We start from the raw sequence: 24,091 nt of genomic DNA on the forward strand, positions 1-24,091 counted from the left end.
AATAATCTTAGTCAGGCTGAAGAAATGCTCCTGTTGGTTGTGTGACCACCGGAAGCCTGGTACTTCAGATGGCATTAGTTTTGATAAGAGCTAACTAGACATCAGACCTAAATAATGAAACCTGAAGAGACAGGCTTGGACCATGTGAACAGAAATGTCTGCCGAGGCTCTCATGCAGCCGACTGTCCTTTGCTGATAAACAACACGTCTTAGAAAAAGAGTGGGTGAAGGACAAATATTTTCAGTATCACGACTAAACCAGCCTTGCAATGTCAATATTTAAGGCCTAAGCACAAGAAATTAAAAAGCTCTTTATTTCACTAATAGTGTCACACGTCAGAGAAGCTGTGCAGTTCTACTTTGACAATTCAGATGTAAATCTGGCAATGTCTGTAAGCGCTCCTGACAAAGGGAGATTTATCATTCAAAATGAAAGGGCATGATTTCTTGATGCTCATATCAAAGACTAGTGATGGATGAGAGCACGCTAATCAAAGGGCTAAGCAGAGGGAACACAGATGATTGCTGCTTTGATTAGGAGAGGGAAATGAAAGTCTCCTTCCTAACTTATGATACACACACATTCTACAAACTCTGCACAAAGAGATATATAAGTTTGTGTAACATACTGCGTGTGCAGAGGAGCTGAGTAACTTCTCAAGCAGACACACTACATATACTAACAAGAATAACTCTCAGTTTAAGGCATGCAGTGAAGGAAATAAAACATTAGCTTTGATCAGTTGCAGCTAATTGCTTAGAAACTTCAAGATGCAGAAGCACTTATGTAATTGAAAACTGGAAGAAAACGCAAGTAAACATTATTGAAAACAAAAATGTAGACAGCTTATGTGCGATGCAATGCTGCAAGAACTCCAGAATCAATTTTTATTGTCAGCTTTTGCATTTTTGACACTGAATTCATCTAACTATGTGCTTTCAACAAGAACTCTTAAACATCAAAAACTCTGCTTACTAAACATGAGAGGCACAATAGCAGTCAGTGAGACAGCCAAAATTTTGTTCCATTTGTAGATTTATATGCAGTGGTAAGGTCCAATGAGTCCCAATGATACTTGGACAAAGAACTTGTCAGATGATGGTAACATCCAACTCCTTGAAATCCATCTTTCCATTTCTTATTTAAGCAGGTAATAACTACAAAGCAGATCCTTCTGACATATCTTCTATTAAAATGCTATGATGAGTGAACAACTTGAAAGCATCCTGGTCACTCTAGTTCTGACGAGAAAAAGAGAAGCCACCTTGCTAGCTGGAGAATTAGTCATAAAATGTACTTGTTTATACCTTGCTGGAGTTGTGAAACCTACAAGAACTAAAAAATGAAAATGTACTGGAATCCAGAATAACTGCATTTAAAAGAAAAAAGAGTTCCTGACATGCAGGTTTTGAGAATTTAGAAGGAGGAACATTTTATAATCCATAGAAAAGTATGTAAATGAACACAAACTGATATCACTGAGAAGGGAAAAAAAAGTTATTAGAATTAAAATTATTCTGAGTGCAAAAAGAATTTCTGTTAATTGCTAAATGTTCTTAAATGTTTAAATGTTGTCAGATTGTTAAGCACTTTTAAACTGTTAAATGTCATTGAACTGGTAAAAGAATTTTTAGCTGACTTTGAGCAGAAATGCAAAGCCAAGAATTGAGTGTTTGCACCACCAACAATCATTTCACTCTGTTACTCAGAAGCCCCAGTAACACACATCTAACGATGTGCTTAATGCAACTTAGCCAAATCCTCAGAGTGCCTCCTTTAAGGCAAGACTGCTGTTCTAGGAAAGCTCTGGAAACAAATCTGTGTTGCACAGTCTCCTAGAATAAACAAAATGTGAGTGCTTTCAATAGGTACTTTCCAGTCCCTAACCAAGAGAAATGGCAGCTTGGGACTCTGTACTGATACTGCTCTGGCTTTTTGCCTGAGCCAAGAATTTGTGCAGCTCTGTGTAAATGTGACTGCTGTCCATTAACCAGCCAGGCACCACTGAATCTAACTCATCTGATGCCTCAAATTTCACTTAGATTGTGCACTAACTTCACTAGTCTCCTATTTTTACCTGCTTTAATGTGAGTCTTATCTGTAATCAGCTACTGACACAACTTCTTTCCCCCTGTATTAGCACAAAGTTTTATATTCTCTGTAAAGCAATTTATCATCTAATATATTAAAGGCTGCTTAAGACACAACTAAATTCTTCCACCTCTTGGACCTTTCTTTGAAAAATTTACTGGATGCCCAATATATATAATATTCAATAGCATGTGAGAATAATTTTTATGCAACTCTGATAGTTAGAAAGATAGATAACTCAATTATTAGATCATCTATCAAAATATTCAGATGTATAAGAGGCTACTAAAAAGATTGATGACTGAGAAAGTCCACTGATTCTCCAGCCATCATATTCACACATTTGGCTAGACAACATTTTTCGCTGCCTTCACAAGCAAGCTTCATTACCCATCACTCCACTGAAAAGAGTTTATTATGAGGCTGCCATCTTGGCAAGACTATTATTTAGATGATAAATGTTGGGGGAAAAAATGCATCTAAGGTTTTTTTTTTTCTTTTTTTTTTTTTTTTTTTAAGATGAGCTTTCTGACAGCTAAAACAAACAGCATCCTCATTTCTAATTAACTTAAATTTGGCATATACAAATACAGGTCAGGAAAGCTATGATATGCCACTAGATTATCTTCTGGCTGAATCTTGCCCTTAATTTGTAAAATGTAAATTAACTAATTAGAAGAAAAGCAGCATTATTTGTGACAAAATGCTTCTTCTACTTCTTTGCTTTGTGACATTTATGATCAACTGTGGTACCTCATTCTAACTTCTAATAGATGGATAATTACCAGCAGAGACACAGAAATCATTGTCCCACGCAACTCAGTGTTGGCAGGACCACACCTGGAGCACTGCCTGCAGTTTTGAGCCCTACTGTACAAAAATCATGTGGACAGGCTGGAAAGCATTCAGAGAAGGGCCACAAGAATGATCAGAGATCTGGAAGCCCTGGCATGTGAGGAAAGGCTGAAAGAGCTGGGTTTGTTCAGCCTTGGGAAGAGGAGGCTTAGGGGAGACCTTATTACCACATACTAGCACATAAAGGGCGATTACCAGGAGGATGGAGACTACTTTTTTTTTAAGAAGCCCCATGGAAAAGGCAAGGACTGATGGGGACAAGTTACTCCCACTGGATTCCAGAAGAAATTTTTTCACAATGAGAGCAGCTAGGCATTGGAATCATCTCCCAAGAGATTCACCCACACTGGTTAGTTTTAAGACTTAGCTTGCCAGGGTGCCGGGCCAGCTCATTTCAATTACACCACCACCTAGACAGGTTGGACCAGAAGATCCTTGGGGTCCTTTCCAAGCTGGCATTCTGTGATTGGTGAAATATGCTCATGCTAAGTTTTTAGGCATTTATTATTTCCAAACAAATTGAAAACTCCAGATTTCTGAAGGCAAGGAAGCAAAACACACTGCAACACGCAACTAAACAACATACCTGCAGCTCCCCTGCATTTGCAATGTTATGCTGCTTACACGTATGTTGCATAGGACAGGTATGAAGTGACCACCTTCAATATCCAAGTACCTGACTCAAAGGGAAACCTCTATTAGTATTCTTAATGTGTCTCTGAAATCTCTGCATCTTTTCTGTGCATGATGCAGAGCAATAACAATATGCTTTGTTCATTAGTGCCAAGAGTTAAATTTTTGCTTTATAATCCTACTATGTACCCTCCTCGATTGTCATTTAAAATGGATTAGACTAGCAAATATAGAATTATACAAAGGAAGGGGGAGTTGGTAATTTTTGAGTTTAAGCCCTGCCACTTGACCTTGTTAAACAAAAATACATGATATCATAGTTTACAGGAAGGGATTCTTTTGGCTTCGGGTTGGTTTGAACTATTCCTAGGTAGATAAAGACTCAACACTAAGAAATACATTGAAAATGTCAGATGTAAATGTCAATTAAAAATTACAAGGAATTCTGAAAGGTAAGGTCTGTGGGGGGTTGACATTCTTTGACATAGAGGAGTGTCTGCAACCAGGCCTTTGGCAAGCATAGCAGGATCTATGCTGTCAGCTCTTATTGTACATAAACTTAGATGCTTGTCTAATCTGAATGAGAAATACCAGGAAAATTGGAGCTGAAGCCTTGCAGTGATGTGGATAGAGGCTGAAAATGCTCCATCTGCACTACGTGAGTCTCCTGTGACATGATAGTGTTTAGTACAGCACAGAAAAACATAAGGTACAAATAATTTAACTAAAGTCTGTGGTTCTTCCTTTACTACTTAAGCTGAGAATGCAACAATTTAGCAGTGATAGAGGCTTAAGTAATAGAATTAAATTATAATGGAAATCACAGTTGCATGTCCATATTAAACACAGCGTCTAAGGAAAAAAAAAGGGATGAAAAGATAGACTTAATTAATATCAATCATCCAAATGTAAATGTTAACATGAATACAGTGTGTTCTGTTCTTCCATTGCTTTGACAAAAAACCCAGCTTTCATACAAAATAAAAAAAATCCACATTTAGCCAAACAACATCAGAGCAGTGCTAGGCATAAGCCATGGTCTCTATGGAAAATCATTTAACAGTTTGTTATTCAGTGATGCTGTTTAAGAGGGGCTGACTTGAAAAAGCTAGAAAACATTACTTTGGAGCTAAGGTAAAAAGAAAAAGAAATCATACATGGATTTTTATACTGCCCATATGCCATTAAATAAAGGTAAGAGCAAGTCATATATATCTAATATATATCTAGATATACTAACTAAATATATCTAGAACATCTGTGAAGTGCAGAAGTATGCCTCAAATATGTGAGTGTGTGCAGGTATGTGTTTGAGTGTACAGATCTCTGTTTATCTCACAGGAGAACACAGAATTTTATCACCTTCACCAAGCAAACTACTGAATCTGTAAGCAAGCAGAAAATGGCCTCTTCACTGCTGCTGATTCGCTTCTTGTCTACAAACAAATGCATCTTACTCAGGTGCTACTTAGGCTAGCAAGTCGAGATGGCAATTCTACAGGAGGGAATTTATTTTTAAAGAAATGTATCTACATACAGTTCTAGGCCACAAAAATCGTCACAAACTCTCTCATTTATCTGGATTTGTTTGTTTGTTTCTTTAAGACTAATTTACTAATTCAAATGGAGCCAGGAGGGAGAGAAAAAGAAGCAAAGCAAAGCTCAGCATGTGTGAAAACCCACAAGCAGTGGCAGATAGCTAAACAACCCCAAAGTCCCTCAGTGTTGCAGTAAGGTCAAAACCTTTCAGCATTGTACCAGTGTGTCAAAATATGTCAACAAACCATCATGCTGCAAGAAGAAGAAGAATGACCTTTGGATTCTTTCTGTTTGGGCTGCCAGTGAAGCTTTGGATACTGGGTATGCATGAACAGTTTTCCTAGCTGCTTGACAAATGCAACTCCCAAGGTTTCCTCCAAGTCAAGTTGTTATACCACCAGCTTTCAGCTCACTACTACAACTTTTTAAGCTATTTGCAGTTGGAGAATGTTGATTTTGTCACAGAACAGGCATCTATAAACCCACAGCCCCGCTCCCTCCTCCTCTACCACCTACAATAAGATGATTGCTACTGTCTTCACAGGAACCTGTCTAACCACTTTAAACAGCTGGACTGAACAAAAATGATATTGTTCTGATGTTATGAATCAGCCTTCGCTCACATATGATGCATCCTTACAGTCAGCCAGAAATAAATTTGAACAGAACACTCTTCTCAAAACCCCCTAAGTACACAACCTGTGTGTGTGACCAAAACACAACCCTGGGCATTATTTCTGTCCACATATATTTGAAACAACTCTCTTTTGAAATCTGTAGGGCTCTATGATATTTTTATTGGCTTTATATTATATAACTATTTTTCAGTGAATTGCAAACTGACATCTGAAGATCACACAAGCAGCAGCAGACAGCGAAACTACCCTAGCTGATCCTGCCTTGGCAAGGGGGTTGGACTGGATGATCTCTGGAGGTCCCTTCCAACCTGTAAGGTTCTGTGATTCTTAATTCTTAATGCATTAAGAAATAACACAATTACTCATGAATTGTTTGGATTCCAAAAAGTATGGCTACCCTTTTAATTTATTCCTTAAAAAAAAACGAAAGAAGCAAAGGACTAACAACACTTATAATAAAAGCACGTGGGGGAAGCAATTTACTACAGGGATGACTTACCACTCCTTTTCAAAGAGAAGAAGAAATGCATCGCTTTCTCTATGTGAAATTGCCTTTAGCTCAATAGCAGTGTCAAATATGACATTTTCCTATGGTCTTTCTTACATATAGTAAAGTTTCTTTAGCTAATAACAGTGTCAAGCTCTCTCCTGGGACTCTCTAAAGAATTACACTCTCCAGAATGTACATATTCCTTAGCCAGGCTTGCAGAAGATAGAAAATGTAAATTATTATATTTGAGTTTATATCTTCTTACAGCAAGTCCCTGACAGTGCACTCACTAATTACTGTTTGAACTCTGTGTGGCAGAGCTCTGTATGCCTCTCAGGAAACAAACCAGTTGTGCTTATCAGCTGTAAGACTTTTACAGTCAGGACTCCCATTTCTAAGTCAGAAAAAAAGAAAAAAATATAAACTGTGGAAGAAAAACCCTAAAAACCAACCAGAAATAGCAACATTCATTTAAATGCTCAAATAACTGACAGCATGTTCAGACCCTGCTTTAAATCACAATCCACGTAACTAACGTCCTGTTCCTGCTGTCTAAATCACCTTTGGTCACAGAGATAATTTATCAGTTTTGATCGTCTTGGTTGGAAGAAACACACCAATGTAGGCCAGTGAACAACGGCCAAGTGTAGGAGGATCTGCTACACATTTCCATTTTGCACATGCACCAAGTCTTGTTTACCTAGTGGCAGTGAAAGCTTAGCCTGCTCTTTGCACTTTGAAGGAACAGAAATACGGAGGGAAGTACATGAATCATTTTACACTAAGTTTATTCAGTATGTGAAATAGTTCTTTTTTTCCTTTTCCCTAAAACATCATTCTGCAAAATTAGTCTGGGAATATGCAAGACCAAACTTGCCTTTTCCCCAGTTCTTTATTATTGAAAAATCTCAATACCTAAAGAGCATCTTAAATTACAACTGTGCAAACCCACTGACAAGGTACACTTTGTACATTTTTAATGTGAAGCTTAATTTGAAGATGAGGTTGCAGTGCAGCACTGCAACTGAAAATTGCTTAACAATACCATTGATGTATGAGCCATAAAAAACCTTGCTAAGCTGTCCCTGCAGAACTCAGAGTAATAAAAAGGTGTTCTTTTGCACTGAGGTGAACAGACATGGTTGACTGCATCTAGGGAGCTGTTCTGTTAAATGAGAAAGTGCCATTTCTTTCCTGTCAGTACAGACCAATTTAAGATACTCAGAGATTTAGTTAGCAGAGGGTGCAGGATTTAATGAAATACACACATAACAGCAACCAAACCACAGCTATGGTCAAAGCTTTCAGTCAGGTTGTGCTGAAAATTAATATTACATCTATGGCAGATACAGTAAAAAAAAGCCTAGAAACATCTCCAGGCTCACTTCTAATTTTCAGGGAAACAATTAAAAATCTAAATGAAAAAAGTCTAAAACTTTTCACCCTCATTCCTTTCAAAGTATTGAGGCAGGTATTACTACCCACATCTAACAGATAATGTTATAAGTTCTCTTTCCAAGATGATTTCAACTTTATGTTCAAACAGCAGATCTGGTTTAGAAACCACAGAATCACAGAATGTCAGGGGTTGGAAGGGACATCCAAAGCTCATCCAGTCAAACCCTCCTGCTAGAGCAGGAACACCTAGGGCAACTCACACAGGAATTCATCTGGGTGGGTTTTGAAAGTCTCCAGAGAAGGAGACTTTCAAAACCCACCTGGGCAGCCCACTCCAGAATTCTGGCACCGTCACCGGGAAAAAGCTTTTACTTGCATTCCTGTGGAACCTCCTCTGCTCCAGCTTGCACCCATTGCCCCCTGTCCTATCACTGGATGCCACTAAGCAGAGCCTGGCTCCACCCCTCCAACACTCACCCTCCACATCTTTATCAACATGAATCATAGAATCATAGAATCAACCAGGTTGGAAGAGACCTCCAAGATCAGCCAGTCCAACCTAGCACCCAGCCCTAGCCAGTCAACTAGACCATGGCACTAAGTGCCTCATCCAGGCTTTTCTTGAACACCTCCAGGGATGGCGACTCCACCACCTGCCTGGGCAGCCCATTCCAATGGCAAATCACTCTCTCTGCCAAGAACTTCCTCCTAACATCACCTCTCAGTCTCCTCCAAGCTGCAGAGCCCCAGCTACCTCAGCCCTTCCTCCGCAGGGAGATGTTCCACTGTCTTCAGCATCTAAACGCTCAGTTTTGTATCATGATATTTCTGTTGTGAGCTGATGCTTCTCCTCCAAACAATTCCTCCTCCAGGAGGAAAGGAAACACACAGGTGCAGTAAATTGACTGGGAAGCAGGTTCTCACTTGAGAGGTCCTTGCATGGGCTGATTAAATCCTACAAAACTGATTCACAGTTTGTGCACTACACCTGTGTCTTTCTGTATAAATAGTTCCAGAGAGCAATGGAAGTTAACTATCTAACCTACATGCAACCTCATCTGTCAACATGCCTTCATTAACCCAACTGTCATTATATCAGAAACTACAGTAATTCAGAACTCATTTCAGAAGATGTGATATTTAGTTTGCCCAAGCAGCACTGAAATTAAAAATAACAGGATTTGTTCCTTCAAAAACCCCCAAGGAGATCTGTCTAATTTCCATAGTTAACCTATCACTACATTCTGGATTTAGAGATTAACAAATCTCACTAAGGAGATTTGTGGTTTCCTTTATGAGAATGTAAAGTCAGTTAAGAGGCAACAACTGTGGTAGCTGTTTTCAATAGGATGTAGCAAAATCACAGAATCACAGAATGTTAAGGGGTTGAAAGGGACCTCGAGAGATCATCCAGTCCTACACCCCTGCCACAGCAGGGTCACCCAGGGCACATCACACAGGAGTGCACTCGGGTGGGTTTTGAATGTCTCCAGAGAAGGAGACCCCACAACCTCTCTGGGCAGCCTGTTTCAGGGTTCTGGCATGATAAGGAAGAAGTTTTTCCTTATATGCACATGGAACCTCCTCTGCTCCAGCCTGCACCCATTACCCCTTGTCACATCACTGGACATCACTGAGCAGAACCTGGCTCCATCCTCCCAACACTGCCCTGTACATCTTTATAAACATGCATGAGGGCATCCTTCAGGCTCCTCTGCTCCAGGCTAAAAAGGCCCAGCTCTGTCAGCCTGTCCTCAGCAGGGAGACCTATAGAAATCACAGAATGATTTCAGTCTTACTGATCCACATGTTGATTCAGCCTAGCTTTTGGAATATTAAAGGTACTTGCCTAACAGCTCAGCGAGAGATGTTATTCCCTTTTTTGAACCTGCAATATTAATTAGTACATGACAGGAGTAAAATTAAGTTAGCTATGTCTTGCTTTCCTGATAAAAGCACAATCTAGGTTTCATTTGAATATGTAAGATTTAAACGGCACAGACTATTCTCAAATGTTTTACACATTTTATAGCTCAAACCAAAACATGGATAGGCACTCTGTTGAGCACAAAAAAATTACAGAGTCACAGAAAGAGACCTCCAAGATCATCCAGTCCAAAGGATCCTGTAGAATACTTTCAAGTATTGGTAGGGAGCTCTAAGGTCCCCCTGGAGCCTTCTCTTCTCCAGGCTGAACAACCCCAGTTCCCTCAGCTTGTTCTTACAGCAGAGGTGCTCCAGCCCTTGGATCATCTCTGTGGCCCTCCTCTGGACTCGCTCCAACAGCTCTCTTGTCCTTCTTACAATGAGGACACCAGAAATGTAAGCTTTTAAGAGTCCTTTATTAAATCTTCCCTTTACCTTACTTATTACCTTGCTTGGGGTTCCATCACATACAAAAATGGAACTGAAAAGGAAGCACCTTGTTGAACTTTTCTTTTCCTCAGAAGAATCCTCTTCTAACACCATGGGAAGATGTAGAATCATAGAATAGAATCATAGAATCAACCAGGTTGGAAGAGACCTCCTCACTACTTACATAACATTCTTGATATGTTGAAATTTGGATTTTTTAAACCATCTTAAAAAGAAAGTACGTTCAAAATTCTTCTTACCTTCCTGTAAATACCAACTACAGTTCTTATGTTATTAAAGACAACATACGAAAGATCAAACTTTAATAAACACAGAATTCTCACCACAGAACCATCACTGAGTGGCTTAGGTTAGAAGGGACATTAGGGATCATCTGCTCCAACATTCCTGTTCACATGGTATGATACAAATGAGCTGGTGTTTGTGTTTTTTTTTTTAATGCAGTGCTATTTATCTATAAGTAAAAATAAAATCAATGTACCTGTTCCAGTAGCTCCAAAACTGGTCCTGCAGGTAGGCTTGGTGGCTACTTTCATCACCGAATGAGGCTTTGCTTTCAATCCAGTGAATTATGTGTCCTTCAACAGCTAAGGTGACAGCAGAAAATGAACTCAGCTCTGAAAATCGCAACTAACAGACTGCAAATATCCTCTTTACTCCCCAGTCTACCACATAATTCATGCTTGCAGCAGTTCCATACTTGTAAAAATATCTTTTACACAGGACATTTCAGAAGGAAGAAAAAAAAAAGTACCAGAAAATATTTTAATGAATAATTAAATAATGATTGAAATTGAGATCAATAAATCTATTTCATTTTAATTAGACCCTGCTCTAGATCCTGCAAACAGGATGTAAAGAAAAAGAAACTAAATTAAGAGGCAGTTGCATCCTACTTTCACTCTTTACACTTGAACAACATGGATTTTTTTTTTCCTCCACGGCCCAGCCAAGCAGGTCATCTGGTTACCTTCTTACATGGCTTCAAAACTAGATCATGTAGATGAACTTTGACATGACATTTAGACCTACTTTTATTCATTCTTGCATCTTGCTACACAGGCTTTTAGGAAAACAATCGAGAGCTGCAAAGTTGTATCTAGATGGAAAGTGATGGCAAAAGAAAAACTGCACAATGACAGATCTTTACTCAATGACCTACAGGTGCAGTACTGCTTTGAACTGACTGGGTCTAGAATTTTAAGGCAGTCATAGGTATTTGAGAGTTCAGGTCAGAGGGAGCAGGTTTTGGGGGGTTCTTATCATTGCTTGATTGTCTTTGTTATTTATTTTTGTGATAATGAGACAAAACCATGCAGAGACCAAAGAGGAAATACTTGCTAATATCACTTATGAGCAAACCTCTCTGACCCAAACTAGAAGTTCTTAAAATTCTTGGGCAATGACTGAAAAAAAAAAGAGACTGATTTGTATCATCCTGTAATGTACCTCTCTTAAATACCCACAATATTTTAGCATCGACACTTCTACACAGAATAAAATAATACAAATTACTTTAAAAGACTTACCTACTGGGACTTCTAAAATAAAGTCTGGTGTTTTGTCATAACCCTTTGCACGAAGCTGATCTTCAGCTACCCAGAGAGAACAAGAACTGTTGTTTATAAAACTACTCTGTTAAGTAGACAGCAGCATAATTAATTTTATTTTAAATAAGAGTGCAAGAATTACCAATGCAGTCATACATATCTTTCTTATGCATGCAATGCTGTGTCAGATTAAATGAACCTTTGTAGAAAACCTGAAGCATAGATATAAAAATGCTTCTTTGTCATCCCTGCATTTTTATGTCTTCATTATAAACATCATTAATTCAAGCTGTCATACAGTATTTTATACCCCCCCAAATATTCCAAATAAAGAGGTATTTGCTGATTGAAAGAAGAATCTCTCCACATTAGGAAGCGTTAAGATTAATCCTACCAATAGCACAAATGTAGATATACTGCAGCTGTCTTCTTGGTTTTAGTTTAATGTTAGCACAATGTAGTTAAAAAAAACAAAAACCAAGAAAATCCTTCACTTCCAGAAATTTATTAAAGGGGAGAGAAATCACAATTTCAGTCTCTCCTGCATTCTGCACTCTACAGAATTCATCCAATTTCAGAGCATATGAAGGCTCAGATACTCTGTTCATATTAACCACATAATTTCACTGCTTGCAAATAGTGGAGCTTATTATTTCAAGAAAAGACAAGTGAAGATATAACTGCAGAAGACAAAAGGTGCTGCCTTTAAAAAGAAAAACAACAACAACAACAAAAAACCCAAGCAAGCCCCTTAATATTTTTCTAAAGTGTTGTCCTTGATTTCCAATACCATTACACTGGTATTTCTGAAACACCATTTCTCCATTAGAATTTGGAGTGACCTGGTCATTCAATTCCAGGCATGGCTTTCTGTCTTCATCCAAGCTCAACTAATGGCACTACCTAGTAACAAGTAAGGCTATGGAGCCCCTTAACACCTAGTAGGCTGTTGACATTGTCATGCATCCCATTCGCCTTTCTACATCACCTTTGATTAAAATTAATGGTCCATTCTCACAGTTGGGCAGCTTATTTCCAATCCATTTATCAGGTTAGGACAGTAGTTTCATGGCCAGTGTTTGGAACTGGGTTTTTTGAGTACGTGGTGGATATCTTGAAAGGTTCAGCAGCTGGAGTCCAAGTCACATTTTAATGACAAGAAAAAACATGCTCGTAGCAATCAAAACATTTTAGAGGGGTCTCAAGTAAACTTCTCCTCATTGAAGAATACAAGAGCTAGGGCTCTTTAGCTTGGAGAATAGGAGCCTGAGGGCTGCCCTTATTCATGTTTATCAAGATGTAAAACGTGAGTACCAAGAGGATGGAGCCAGGCTCTGCTCATTGATGCCCAATGACAGAATAAGGGGCAAGGCATGGAAGCTGAGGCATAGGAAGTTTCATGCAGTCATGAGGAAGAATTTCTTCACTGTGAGGGTGACAGAACACTAGAACAGGCTGCCCAGGGGAGCTGTGGAGTCTCCCTTCCTGGAGATATCCAAAACCTGCCTGGACCCACTCCTGTGTGATCTGGTATAGGTGATCCTCTTCTGGCAGGGGGCTTGGACTGGACAATCCTTCAAGGTCCCTTCAAGCCCCTGACATTCTCTGATTATGTGAATCTGAAGCATTTTTTATTAGAGTGAACTCATACTGAAAGCAGGACAGGAGTCATTTTGGTTGTAGAGATTCCCTTCAGTGTAAACTGCAATAGCTCTTGATTCTTTTTTCATAGCTGTAGTATTTCTTTCGAAATTGGAGAGCATTTGTTCACCGTAGGCACACTAGATTGTAAGTAGAAGTCTTTGCAATGTAGCGCTCCATTTTATCACCCAATTAGCTACTCAGCTTTTCTAGGGTTTGGGGACAGGCTTCACTGTTGGCTCTTTTTTCAAACTCAGATTGTCAGGTATATGGAGAAAAGATATCAACAAGGTTCTAATTTAACAGAACCTGTGAATAGAGTTTTATGTCATAACATGAAGACGAATCAATGTTGTATGCAACCTCTTTAATCTTGATCAAATATTTTTTATCCAATGCTACTTAGCTGTAACCTAGAAAAGCCAGTAGGATACCTCAGCTGAGGTTTTCATTAATTGAGAAGACACAAATAGCAACAGAAGTTGAGTCTTTCACATCTAACTAAACTTGAGGAACTATACCTTAAAAAACCTGCATGCCACGAGCAGGGGACACCTTCCACTAGATCAGGTTGCTCAAGGTCTCATCCAACCTGGCCTTCAACACCTCCAGGGAGGAGGCATCCACAACCTCCCTGGGCAACCTGTTCCAGTGTCTCAACACCCTCACTGTAAAGAATGTCTTTGTAATCTCCAATCTGAATCTGCCCTCCCCAAGCTTAAAGCAAATGACCCTCATCCTAGCACCACAAGCGCTTGTAAAAAGTTACTTCCCAGCTTTCTTGTAGTCCCCTTCAGGTACTGGAAGGCTGTTCTAAGGTCCCCCTGGAGCCTTCTCTTCTCCAGGCTGAACAACCCCAGGTCTCACACACTGTTCCCACAGGGGAGGTTCTCCAGCCCTCTGATTTTCTTCATGGCCTTCCTCTACACCTGTTCCAGAAGTTCTGTGTCCCTGTTACACATCTAATATTCTTCATCAGACTCCTTTTATTCCAAATTCTCAGTTACTTTTCAAATAATTTGACATTAATTTCCTCCCCCCCCAATTTGTTTTATGCCTGATTCTGAGTGTTTTCACTTGACTCCTCCTAACATTTTGTACTGTGATAAATATTGGAAAAATCTGCTAAAACCCATGTTTACTATTGATGTGAGCTGTTCATCATGTGCAGGAATGTAATTACTACTTCTTGAAGTGGTTTAAAGCTTTATAACTTGAGGAAAAAAAAAAAATGAAATTACAGAACCCCTCAAACCTCATCAAAAGAAAAGGTGCAGATTTTCAGCCCAGGTATGTTTCAGACTGTTCCAGAAGCTAGAGGTAGCCTTCTACACCTTAAAAGATTCTTTAGCTCTTCCAGAGATTAAGAGAACAGTTTAACCACTGCTTGAAATCCAGTCCACAGCAGCTTTAACAGGTACATTTATGCATCCTTGGATTTGAAAGTGATGTTGAAACAGCCTAATCAGTAATTTCTCTGCAGATTCCCCATTCAATTAGATTTCCAAAACCACTGCAGCTTCCTCTTTACCATAACTTCACACTCAATCATAACCATTTAACACATCACTGTTCTTATACTAGCCTCTGGATATAAGAAACGAACTAAACAGTCTTCTGCTGATGCATGAGTGAGCAGCAACTGCAAATTTAAGATGACAGCAGAAAACACTGATCAGAGTTCATGATTTATACCCAGGGCGGTATAAATAAGGGACAGCATGGTGGGAACCAAAGGAAGACAAGATTCCAGACAAAGAATCATAGAATGGTTTGGGTTGGAAGGGACCTCCAAAGGTCATCTAGTCCGAACTCCCTTGCAGTCAGCAGGGACATCCTCCACTAGATCACGCTGCTCAGAGTCTTGTTGAACCTGACCTTAAATATTCCCAGGGATGGGGCCTCAACTATGTCCCTGGGCCACCTGTTGCAGTGTTCCACCACCCTCATGGTGCAGAATTTATTCCTAACACCCAATCTAAATTTGCTCTTCTCTCATTTTGAATCACTGCTGCTCATCCTGTCTCTGCAGGCTTTGGGAACAGACCCTCCCCCAGCCTACCCAGAACCTTCTCTTCACCAGGCTCTCTACTCCAGGTCAGTAGCTACCCACATAGCTATAATCTGTGTTAAAATACTCATGACAAAGACATAGAAAAATAAAGACACTCCTGGCATTTTACTAAGGCAAGTAAAGCCATTAGATCTGATTTGAGAGAATGTTGCCACTGATCACTTCAATCTCAGGCAAAGTGATAAAAACTTGAGAGTTGTGCTTTTGCTGAAGAGAGGACCTAGTATGTGAGAACTGGATAAATAAAAGGCAAACCTCATTAGTTTGTACAGGTTTCAAATCCACTGCTGAATGAATCTGAAGCTGCTGCTTCAGATCTGTAGTGTTTGACCCTCACAGTGAAAAAATTCCTCCTCAGGTTCATATGGAATCGACTATGCCTCAACTTCCACCCACTGCCCCTTGCCCTGTCAGTGGGCTGGCTCCATCCTCCTGGCACTCACCCGTTACGTACTTATAAACATGAATGAGATCACCCCTTCCTTGTCTCCTCTCCAAGCTTAATTGTCTCCTCTCCAAGCTATGCAGCCTTACTCATGGCCTAGGAAGCCTGAATTTGTTGACCTGTAGGGAACACTGCCCTCTCTACTGCTTTCCTCAGGTTTTCTTCAAGCAATTTTGGAACTAATTTTGCCAAAAGGAAAGAGGCTTTCTGTAGGGCTCATCTCCAGATACTTAAGAAAAAAGTTTTGCCTTCTTTAATTTCTTTGGATGGTTCCCCACCCTCCCCCCAAAAAAATCATACCTAGAACTTTAGAGGCACATTCAAAGCACATGAATTATAAATACAACCACTTAATATATCTTATGTCACAGAGTCACAGAATGTGACTAAATGATACTTCAGTATACACAAAACCGTAAAGAGTCGATCAAGGTTTGTATTGTAGTAAGTTAACCCATTCTAGATATTTTCACTTGAAAGCACAAGTTTCTTAAGAGTTTATTTCTAAAGACAAAATCAATGCTTATCCAAGGTCACAAAACATTACAATTTAAATCTGATTTGTGTACTACACAAGCCAAATAAAATTATAATCATTGGGTTGAGGATCCATTAGTGAGTCATCTGAGCCCATTCCCTTGTATCGTGACAGGATTGATTTCTCTACCAGCTTTGATGGATGAGAGGCAAGCCTAGCCTTGAATTTTTCATTGAAGGTGATTCCATAACCTTCCCTGGCAGTTTGTTTTACACTTATTGTTCCTACAACTGTTCAGTCTTGTAACTCACCACCATCTGGGCAGTTGCAGCTTAGGCCTATCACCTCTATCTCTGATCTTATAGCCAAGCAGAAAAAAATACCTCCTGATATTTTCACAATGCCCTTTGCAAGTTTGGATACAAAAACAATTCCTGTCTTTTCATCATTCTTCTCTCAGGTAGCAGAGCACATTAACTGCTCCTTCAGCTCATGCACAAAACTTCTAAAAAGCCTTAACAATCTTTCTAATTTCTTAAATTTAAGGTTTAAAAAAATCTTAACCTGGATCTAACTTTAGGAGAGATCAGAGTTTCTGGGAAAAAAGCAGCAAAACTCCTTAGTTTAGAACAAAACTCAACCATTAACAAGAGTATTGCACAGAATCACAGAATTGTCAGGGTTGGGAGGGACCTCAAAGATCATCCAGTTCCAACCACCCTGCCATGGGCAGGGACACTTCACACTAGATCAAGTAGCCCAGAGCCACATCCAGATTTGCCTTAAAGACCTCCAGGATGAGGCTTCCACTACCTCCCTGGAGAACCCATTCCAGTGTCTCACCACTCTCATGGGGAAGAACTTCTTCTTAACATCCAATTTGAATCTACCCACTTCTAGTTTTGCTCCATTTCCCCCTGTCCTATCCCTACCTGACACCCTGAAAAGTCCTTCCCCAGCTTTCTTGTACCCCACTTCAGGTACTGGAAGGCCACCATAAGGTCTCCTCGGAGCCTTCTCTTCTGCAAACTGAATAACCCCAACTCTCTCAGTCTGTCTCCATTTCAGTTTGTTAATGTCTCATCACATAATGAATCCAAGATTTAAGAAGTCATTGTGAAGTTTATTATCACAGTAAGAGAAATTACACTTTGAGCACTAATCATTGTTTTAATGGCACTCATATAGAAGAAACACAGTGCAGGCTAAGAGGAAAATATAAAGAAAAAAAGAAGAGAACTTCTCAAATAATTAATCCTTAAAAAAAAACTCTTAAATGGAGGGATTGTGAAAAGAGCATTTGCATTGCTTGGGAGGCAGGGGGCAAAAATTCAGCAGAAACTGCATGGGAAGCTAAATGAGTGAATCCTCTGGCAGTTCTTTAATACATAAAGCATTCCGAAGCTAATATTTCTTATGCTTCCTCCTAAGTCTCATAAGGCCTAGATTATGACTAATATCTCATGACACCAAAAGTAATACTGCAGCAGATATTAAAGCATTTTTTTCAGCTACTTATTCTATAAAATATTAATTGCAAGCCTGTGCATGTGCTGTATATATAGGGTATTAGGTAACTGAGTTCCTGCTCACTTCTAAATCAATAAAAGATAACATGTAGAGCATCAATCATTTTTTACTCATCCTTTACTACCTAATACATGTACTTTTTTTCTTAAGTAAACAGTCACCAAAATCTTTCAAGTTAAGGACTCACTGGCTGGCCTCTCCCAGACATTCTTACCTATGAATGAGAGATTCCTTTCCAAGAGCATTTCTCGCAGCAAGACTTCATGCTCATGTCCAATTGCACTGGGAAGCTTAGGTTAAGAAGTAGAAAATGACTGTGGAAAAGAATCAACTTCAGAAAATAGATCACAGGTAGAGTAATTCCTAATCAAATTTATTGGCCTCCATCTGCATTTCAGAAGCTATCAGTGATTGGAACTCTTTGATATTCCTTACAGGGATTTTCAGAGGCATTTTAGCACTTTGTGGAAGTCAGGCTGCTGTATCTATCAGCGTATACTGCACAAAATTAAGACTCATTAGATCATAGTTATTCAGTATAAATAAGGGTAATAATTCCAGTTTTGCTGGATTTTTGCCTCCAATATAAGAGAAAGTGTGAGCTTCAAACATGTAACTAAATACCTTTTATTTTCTTTTCATTTCCCAGTGTATCAATTCAGCAAAGAATGAAATAAAAGGTTTTGTTTTTTTTTTCTTTATATTCTGAAACCAGTATGTATCACATCCATCTGAAACATTTTACTGTAAGAAAACAGCACCACACAGAATCACAGAACCTGTTCAAGAAAAGACTGGATGAGGCACTTGGTGCCATGGTCTAGTTAACTGGATAGGGCTGGGGGATAGGTTGGACTGGATGATCTTGGAGGTCTCTTCCAACCTTGTTGATTCTATGATTCTATAGTGGTTGGAAGGGACCTCCAGAGATCATCGAGTCTAAACCTCTTGCTAAAGCAGGATCACCTAAAGTAGTTTGCACAGGAATACATCCAAGCAGGACATCCTTCTTGTTGCTTGTTCAGAAAAATGCACTAATGACAGGGAAAGATGAAATAGTAATCTACAGTGAAGTCCTTTTAACTGCACTGATGGCCTCTTGATCCAATGTGCTGTTCTTAACAAATCTAAAAGAAGCCAACACAAGTATTTTTAATTGTATCCTCTTGGAGGTCAAAGTTCTGAAATATCATGAGAGAGGATCTTACATTAAAAACAGTTAAGTTCCTAAATCTGTTTAGAATAACTTCTGAACATTTAAACTACAGATTGCCCTACCACTGGAGTGCAGGACTTAATCTAGAATTACAGAATGGTTTGGGTTGGAAGGCACCTCCAAAGGTCACTCAGTCCAACCCCACTGCACTCAGCAGGGACATCCTCTGCTAGACCAGGTTGCTCAGAGCCTTGTCCGGTCTGATTTTGACCAGATTTAGGGATGGGGCCTCAACTACCTCCCTGGACAACCTGTGCCAGTGTTCCACCACCCTCATGGTGCAGAACTTGGTACTAACATCGATTCTAAATCTCTTCTTCTCTCATTTCAAACCATTGCCCCTCAGCCTTTGTAAATAGTCTCTTTCCATCCCTCTTGTAGCCCACTTCAGGTACAGAAAGGTTGCTATTAGGACTGCCTGAAGCCTTCTCTTCTCCAGGCTGAACACCCCCAGCTCCCTCAGCCTGTCATAGCAGCAGTGTTCTAGCCCCCCTGATCATTTTCATGCCCTCCTTTGGACTTGCTCCATTATTTCACAGTATCACAGTATCTCCTCCTATGTTGAGAGCTTCAGATTTGTATCAATACTTTATGTTGAACAGCAAAAAAACCTAGTTGTATGGAATATTTTTTTATAGAGACATATATTTAGATAGATCTCATATAGATATGTATATATACATATATATACACATATAGACATACATACACACAAAGTTTTTTATCAATTGTAACTATATAATATTTTATGCTACTAGGAGTTACAGAACAAAAGGGGCAAATTAAGAGCAGCCAAAAAAAAAAAAAAAAAGGAAGAAAAACAATGCAAACAGAATTTATAATGCACCATAAGCAGAAACACTCAGACTTAGTCTATAATAATACCTGGTATTGATGTATGGCAATGACCATGGGGCAAAACTTGTAAATAACCTCACAAGCCATTTTCTACTCATGCAATCTTAGCAGCCTGGCTTCCCGTAAGCAGCTGAACTATTACTGAAAAATAGTCTCCTGGCATTTACAAAGAGGTTGACTTCATACTTTAGTTCATGCATATACAATTAGATAGTTATATTTAAAATCAATATGCAATCCTTCAGAAGACATTATGCTTTTAAAACCTTAACTTTAAATTGATTTTTAACTATTTTATGCACCTCAAAATTAACATCTAATTCAGCAACAGACTCACAGATAATGCACTGGCACAGCTTAGTATTTTTGGGACCAAAATGGAATTGAAAAACTCATTATTCTCATTGATCATAGAATCATAGAAGGGTCTGGGTTAGAAGGGACCTCCAAAGGTCATCTAATCCAACCCCATGCAGTCAGCAGGGCCATCCTCCACTACATCAGGTTGCTCTGAACCTTGTCGACCATGACCCTGAATATCTCCAGAGGCCTCAACTTCCTCCCTGGGTAACCTGTTGCAGTGTTCCACCACTCTTGTGCTAAAGAACTTGTTCCTAACATCCAAACCAAATCTCCTCTTCTCTCATTCCAAACCATTGTCCCTCACCCTATCGCTGCAGGCCTTTGCAAACAGTCCCTCTGCAGCTTTCTTGCAGGACTCCTTCAGGTACTGGCAGGCTGCTGTTAGGTCTCCCTAGAGCCTTCTCTTTCCCAGGCTGAACAACCCCAGCTCCCTCAGCCTGTCCTCATAGCAGAGATGCTCCAGCCTCTGTGTATTCAATAACTTCACTTGAAGAGAAGGCCCTGAGTTTAAAATTGCTTATTTGATAGCAGACATAGTGTCTCCTCTAGAGCTGGCCTCCTTTCCTTTAAGAAGAGGAAGCAAAACAGCAGCCTAACAATATTAGATGTAAATGTAAAAATAGTAATCAGTCAATCCCACCTGAAGTGCACTGAGTTCAACCTCACACTTGCGGTAAAGCAATGTCATAAAGTCTAACACTATTGTTGCAACTTAGTAATCACAGAACAGTTGAGACTGGAAGGCATCTCCAGAGATCATCTAGTCCAACTGCACCGCTCAAAGCATGTCCAACTGAACAGAAAAGCAGACATGCTTTTCAAACCAAAGGGGTTCAGGCAGGCCGATGAACACGCAGCCACCAAACTGACAACTTCCCATGGTCCATCTGACTTCTGTTGAATGGCATAAAGGCAAGCTCTGCGCTGACCCTCCAGCTGACTGAATGGAAAACAGAGGAGTATGAAACATGTTTTGTGAAGCAGAACTTTATGTCAGGTTAAAGCTAGACACATCTCTTCTACACAGACTCAGCTCGTCAATTGTGCACCTAAAATTTTATGGTGAAGGATACTGTTTGATGCAGTCCACCAGTGGTCCATAACAGCAGTCATTCACAGTGCACTGCAGATGAGAAAGAGGAATAGTGTGGCAAACTACACAACCATTTGAGTTAAACAGTATCTTAAAAAACAGTAATTACTTTTCTTCCAAAAGGCTATCAGATACTGCTCAGATTTAATCACAGAAAACAAAAACTGCAGGCTTTTATTCACTATAAAAGCAAGCTATTAAAAAGCCAAACACTCCCCTCACAAATATTGCATTGCCATTTATGGTGCACCCTGACCTCACTGATAGTTTACGATGACAGTAATTAAATGAGGTTTAAAATCTTTTTACTTCTGCTAGGCAGATAACAGCATTACCACAGGGGGAAAAAAATCAGAAAAAGGGGAAACAAAAAAAGGACAACTGTGATTAATACCTGATAGACTTGATTTGCTAGAACTCCATCTGGAATCTGAGAAGGGTCCCGTAGCATACTATTTATAAGGGTTTTGGAGGCTGGGGAAATAAAGAATAAAAACATACAAAAAACCTGTTAGCTCAGTTACCCACTTGGCAGGCAGAGAGATGTGCCTTTAGAAGGAAAACGTCAGTGGTAGTGGTAATTTTGAAAATGATCCAACCAGCGACTACAAACTTACACATTCACAGCTACTTACTTACCGATGGCGACACAATTAACTCTAAAAGTCTTGAAACACCAGAGGATTCTACTAGCACAAGGTGAAAAATGCCTTTGTACTTCCTTGGCCTCACAGAGGCTGTGCTTATGCTTCAGGAGTACCACACAGCTCCTAAGGAAACTGCTTAGGATAAAGAAAATGTAACTCAAAATAACCTTAAGAACTTTTACTTGCCAATACTGATACTATGACAAAAAAAATTGTATGAATCAGGAGATGCCTTTAGCTTATTTTCAATTACAGACCATGCAAACAATCAGAATGTCAGGGGCTGGAAGGGACCTTAAAAGCTCATCCAGTCCAAATCCCCTGACACAGCAGGATCACCTATACCAGATCACACAGGAACACATCCAGGCAGGTTCTGAATATCTCTAGAGAGGGAGACTCCACAACCCCCCTGGGCAGACCATGCCAGTGTTCTGCCATTCTCACAGTGAAGAAATTCCTCTTTCTGTTTACATGGAACTTACTATGCCTTGACTTCCATCTATTGCCCCTTGTCCTGTCACTGAGCATCAGTGAGCAGAGCCTGGCTCTATCCTCTTGGCACTCATCCTTTACATTTTATAAACATGAATGAGGGCAGCCCTCAGGCTCCTCCTCTCCAAGCTAAAGAGCTCCAGCTCCCTCAGGCTCTCCCTTAATCATCTTTTTGGCTTTATACTGGCCTCTCTCAAGGAGTTCTATGCTTTCTCTTCAGGTGCTTAACCTAGGTAGTTTAATAAAACAGTTAATTACTAAGAGTAGTGTAAAGACTATTCTAGAAAAGCCTTATAAAAATATCAAACAATGAACTTTACAGTTTCTTAGAGAAAGAACCACAGTGCTGCATAAGCATTAAAGGCTCCCATTCTGGGAACAACAGCTGGTAAGAGTAACCAGTGGTATATTTATACCACTGAATCCTTAAGTAGGGACACCAGGCTTGAGACTAGCAAGGTTCCTTGTTTTGCCAAAGATTTCTTGTGTTAACTTCAGGTAAATTCCTCTAAGTGTGTGTAGTTCAGTAAACAAAGCAAAAAACTACTCTCTTACCATAGAATCATAGAATCAATCAGGTTGGAAGAGACTTCCAAGATCATCCAGTCCAACCTAGCACCCAGCCCTATCCAATCAACTAGACCATGGCACTAAGTGCCTCATCCAGGCTTTTCTTGAACACCTCCAGGGACGGTGCCTCCACCACCTCCCTGGCAGCCCATTCCAATGCCAATCACTCTCTCTGGGAAGAACTTCCTCCTAACATCCAGCCTAGACCTCTCCTGGCACAACTTGAGACTGTGTCCCCTTGTTCTATTGCTGGTTGCCTGGGAGAAGAGACCAACCCCCACCTTGCTACAACCTCCCTTCAGGTAGTTGTAGACAGCAATGAAGTCTGCCCTGAGCCTCCTCTTCTCCAGGCTAAACAACCCCAGCTCCCTCAGCCTCTCCTGGAACCTGTGACATGAAGAGATCCACCACAATATGCAGCGATGCTGCTGCTATAATCAATGTGTGCAATTGCTCTGCTGAAAGGAGATGCCTATTTTATGGAGATATTCATTTTAACCTTAATGCCAAATGTTGTCTCCTAAAGACATCACATTCATTTGAAAGCAGCACTTTCAAGAACATTTCTTATTTAGAAAACTATACCATACTGCAAAAAAACTCAGAATGAGTTTAAGGGCACTCCAAGAGCTACAAAGAACTGTAAACTGTATAGAAGAGAATGATAAACAGTAAGTCAAAAGACCTTCAGATGCATCATGCCAGATGACAGAATTGTATTTTACAAATCTCCTATTTTTGTAAGTGAATAGTTAAGATTAAACACACATTTATTTCAGTTTTTGTACTCTGTTATGTACACAGGACAAAAACTATGAACATGTGAACCAGAGGTATATGTTTACTGACACTAAAAATAAAGACAATAATAACATTTTTTCAGTAGGTAGGAATAAATCACAAGTAACAGTTTGCCAATAGAGAGGTTGATAGAACGGTAATGAAGAGCCCAACTGAGGAAGATTGAGTAGAATTCACTGTTTTGAAGGGTTATGGAAGGAGTTTGACTTCATTATGAAAAAATGAAGCTATTTTATGACTGGTCAAAACCCAGAAAAACCCAACATGTTCACACTAGAGAAATGTTTAACTGGATGCTACTTTGTGTGG

The 24,091-nt window shown here is 39.7% G+C and overlaps 1 protein-coding gene across 5 annotated transcripts in view; it reads right to left on the reverse strand.

The window, feature by feature from the left end:
- The window catches only part of CDIN1 (CDAN1 interacting nuclease 1), a 149,206-nt gene that overhangs the window by 68,556 nt on the left and 56,559 nt on the right, over nt 1–24,091 (reverse strand). For 3 of the 5 annotated variants that reach the window (XM_064147964.1, XM_064147954.1, XM_064147972.1), the window contains exons 6-10: nt 21,664–21,743; nt 21,250–21,299; nt 17,954–18,021; nt 11,551–11,616; nt 10,503–10,608 (exon numbers count right to left, since the gene is read on the reverse strand). In XM_064147964.1, the coding sequence (XP_064004034.1) occupies nt 10,503–10,608; nt 11,551–11,616; nt 17,954–18,021; nt 21,250–21,299; nt 21,664–21,743 (370 nt within the window). Of the gene's footprint in view, nt 1–874; nt 1,243–10,008; nt 10,105–10,502; nt 10,609–11,550; nt 11,617–17,953; nt 18,022–21,249; nt 21,300–21,663; nt 21,744–24,091 lie in introns of those variants that run through there. The other 2 variants (XM_064147975.1, XM_064147985.1) reach the window with 2 other exon arrangements.

This window comes from Pogoniulus pusillus, chromosome 1, assembly GCF_015220805.1.
Source record: "Pogoniulus pusillus isolate bPogPus1 chromosome 1, bPogPus1.pri, whole genome shotgun sequence".
Taxonomy (NCBI): Eukaryota; Metazoa; Chordata; class Aves; order Piciformes; family Lybiidae; genus Pogoniulus; species Pogoniulus pusillus.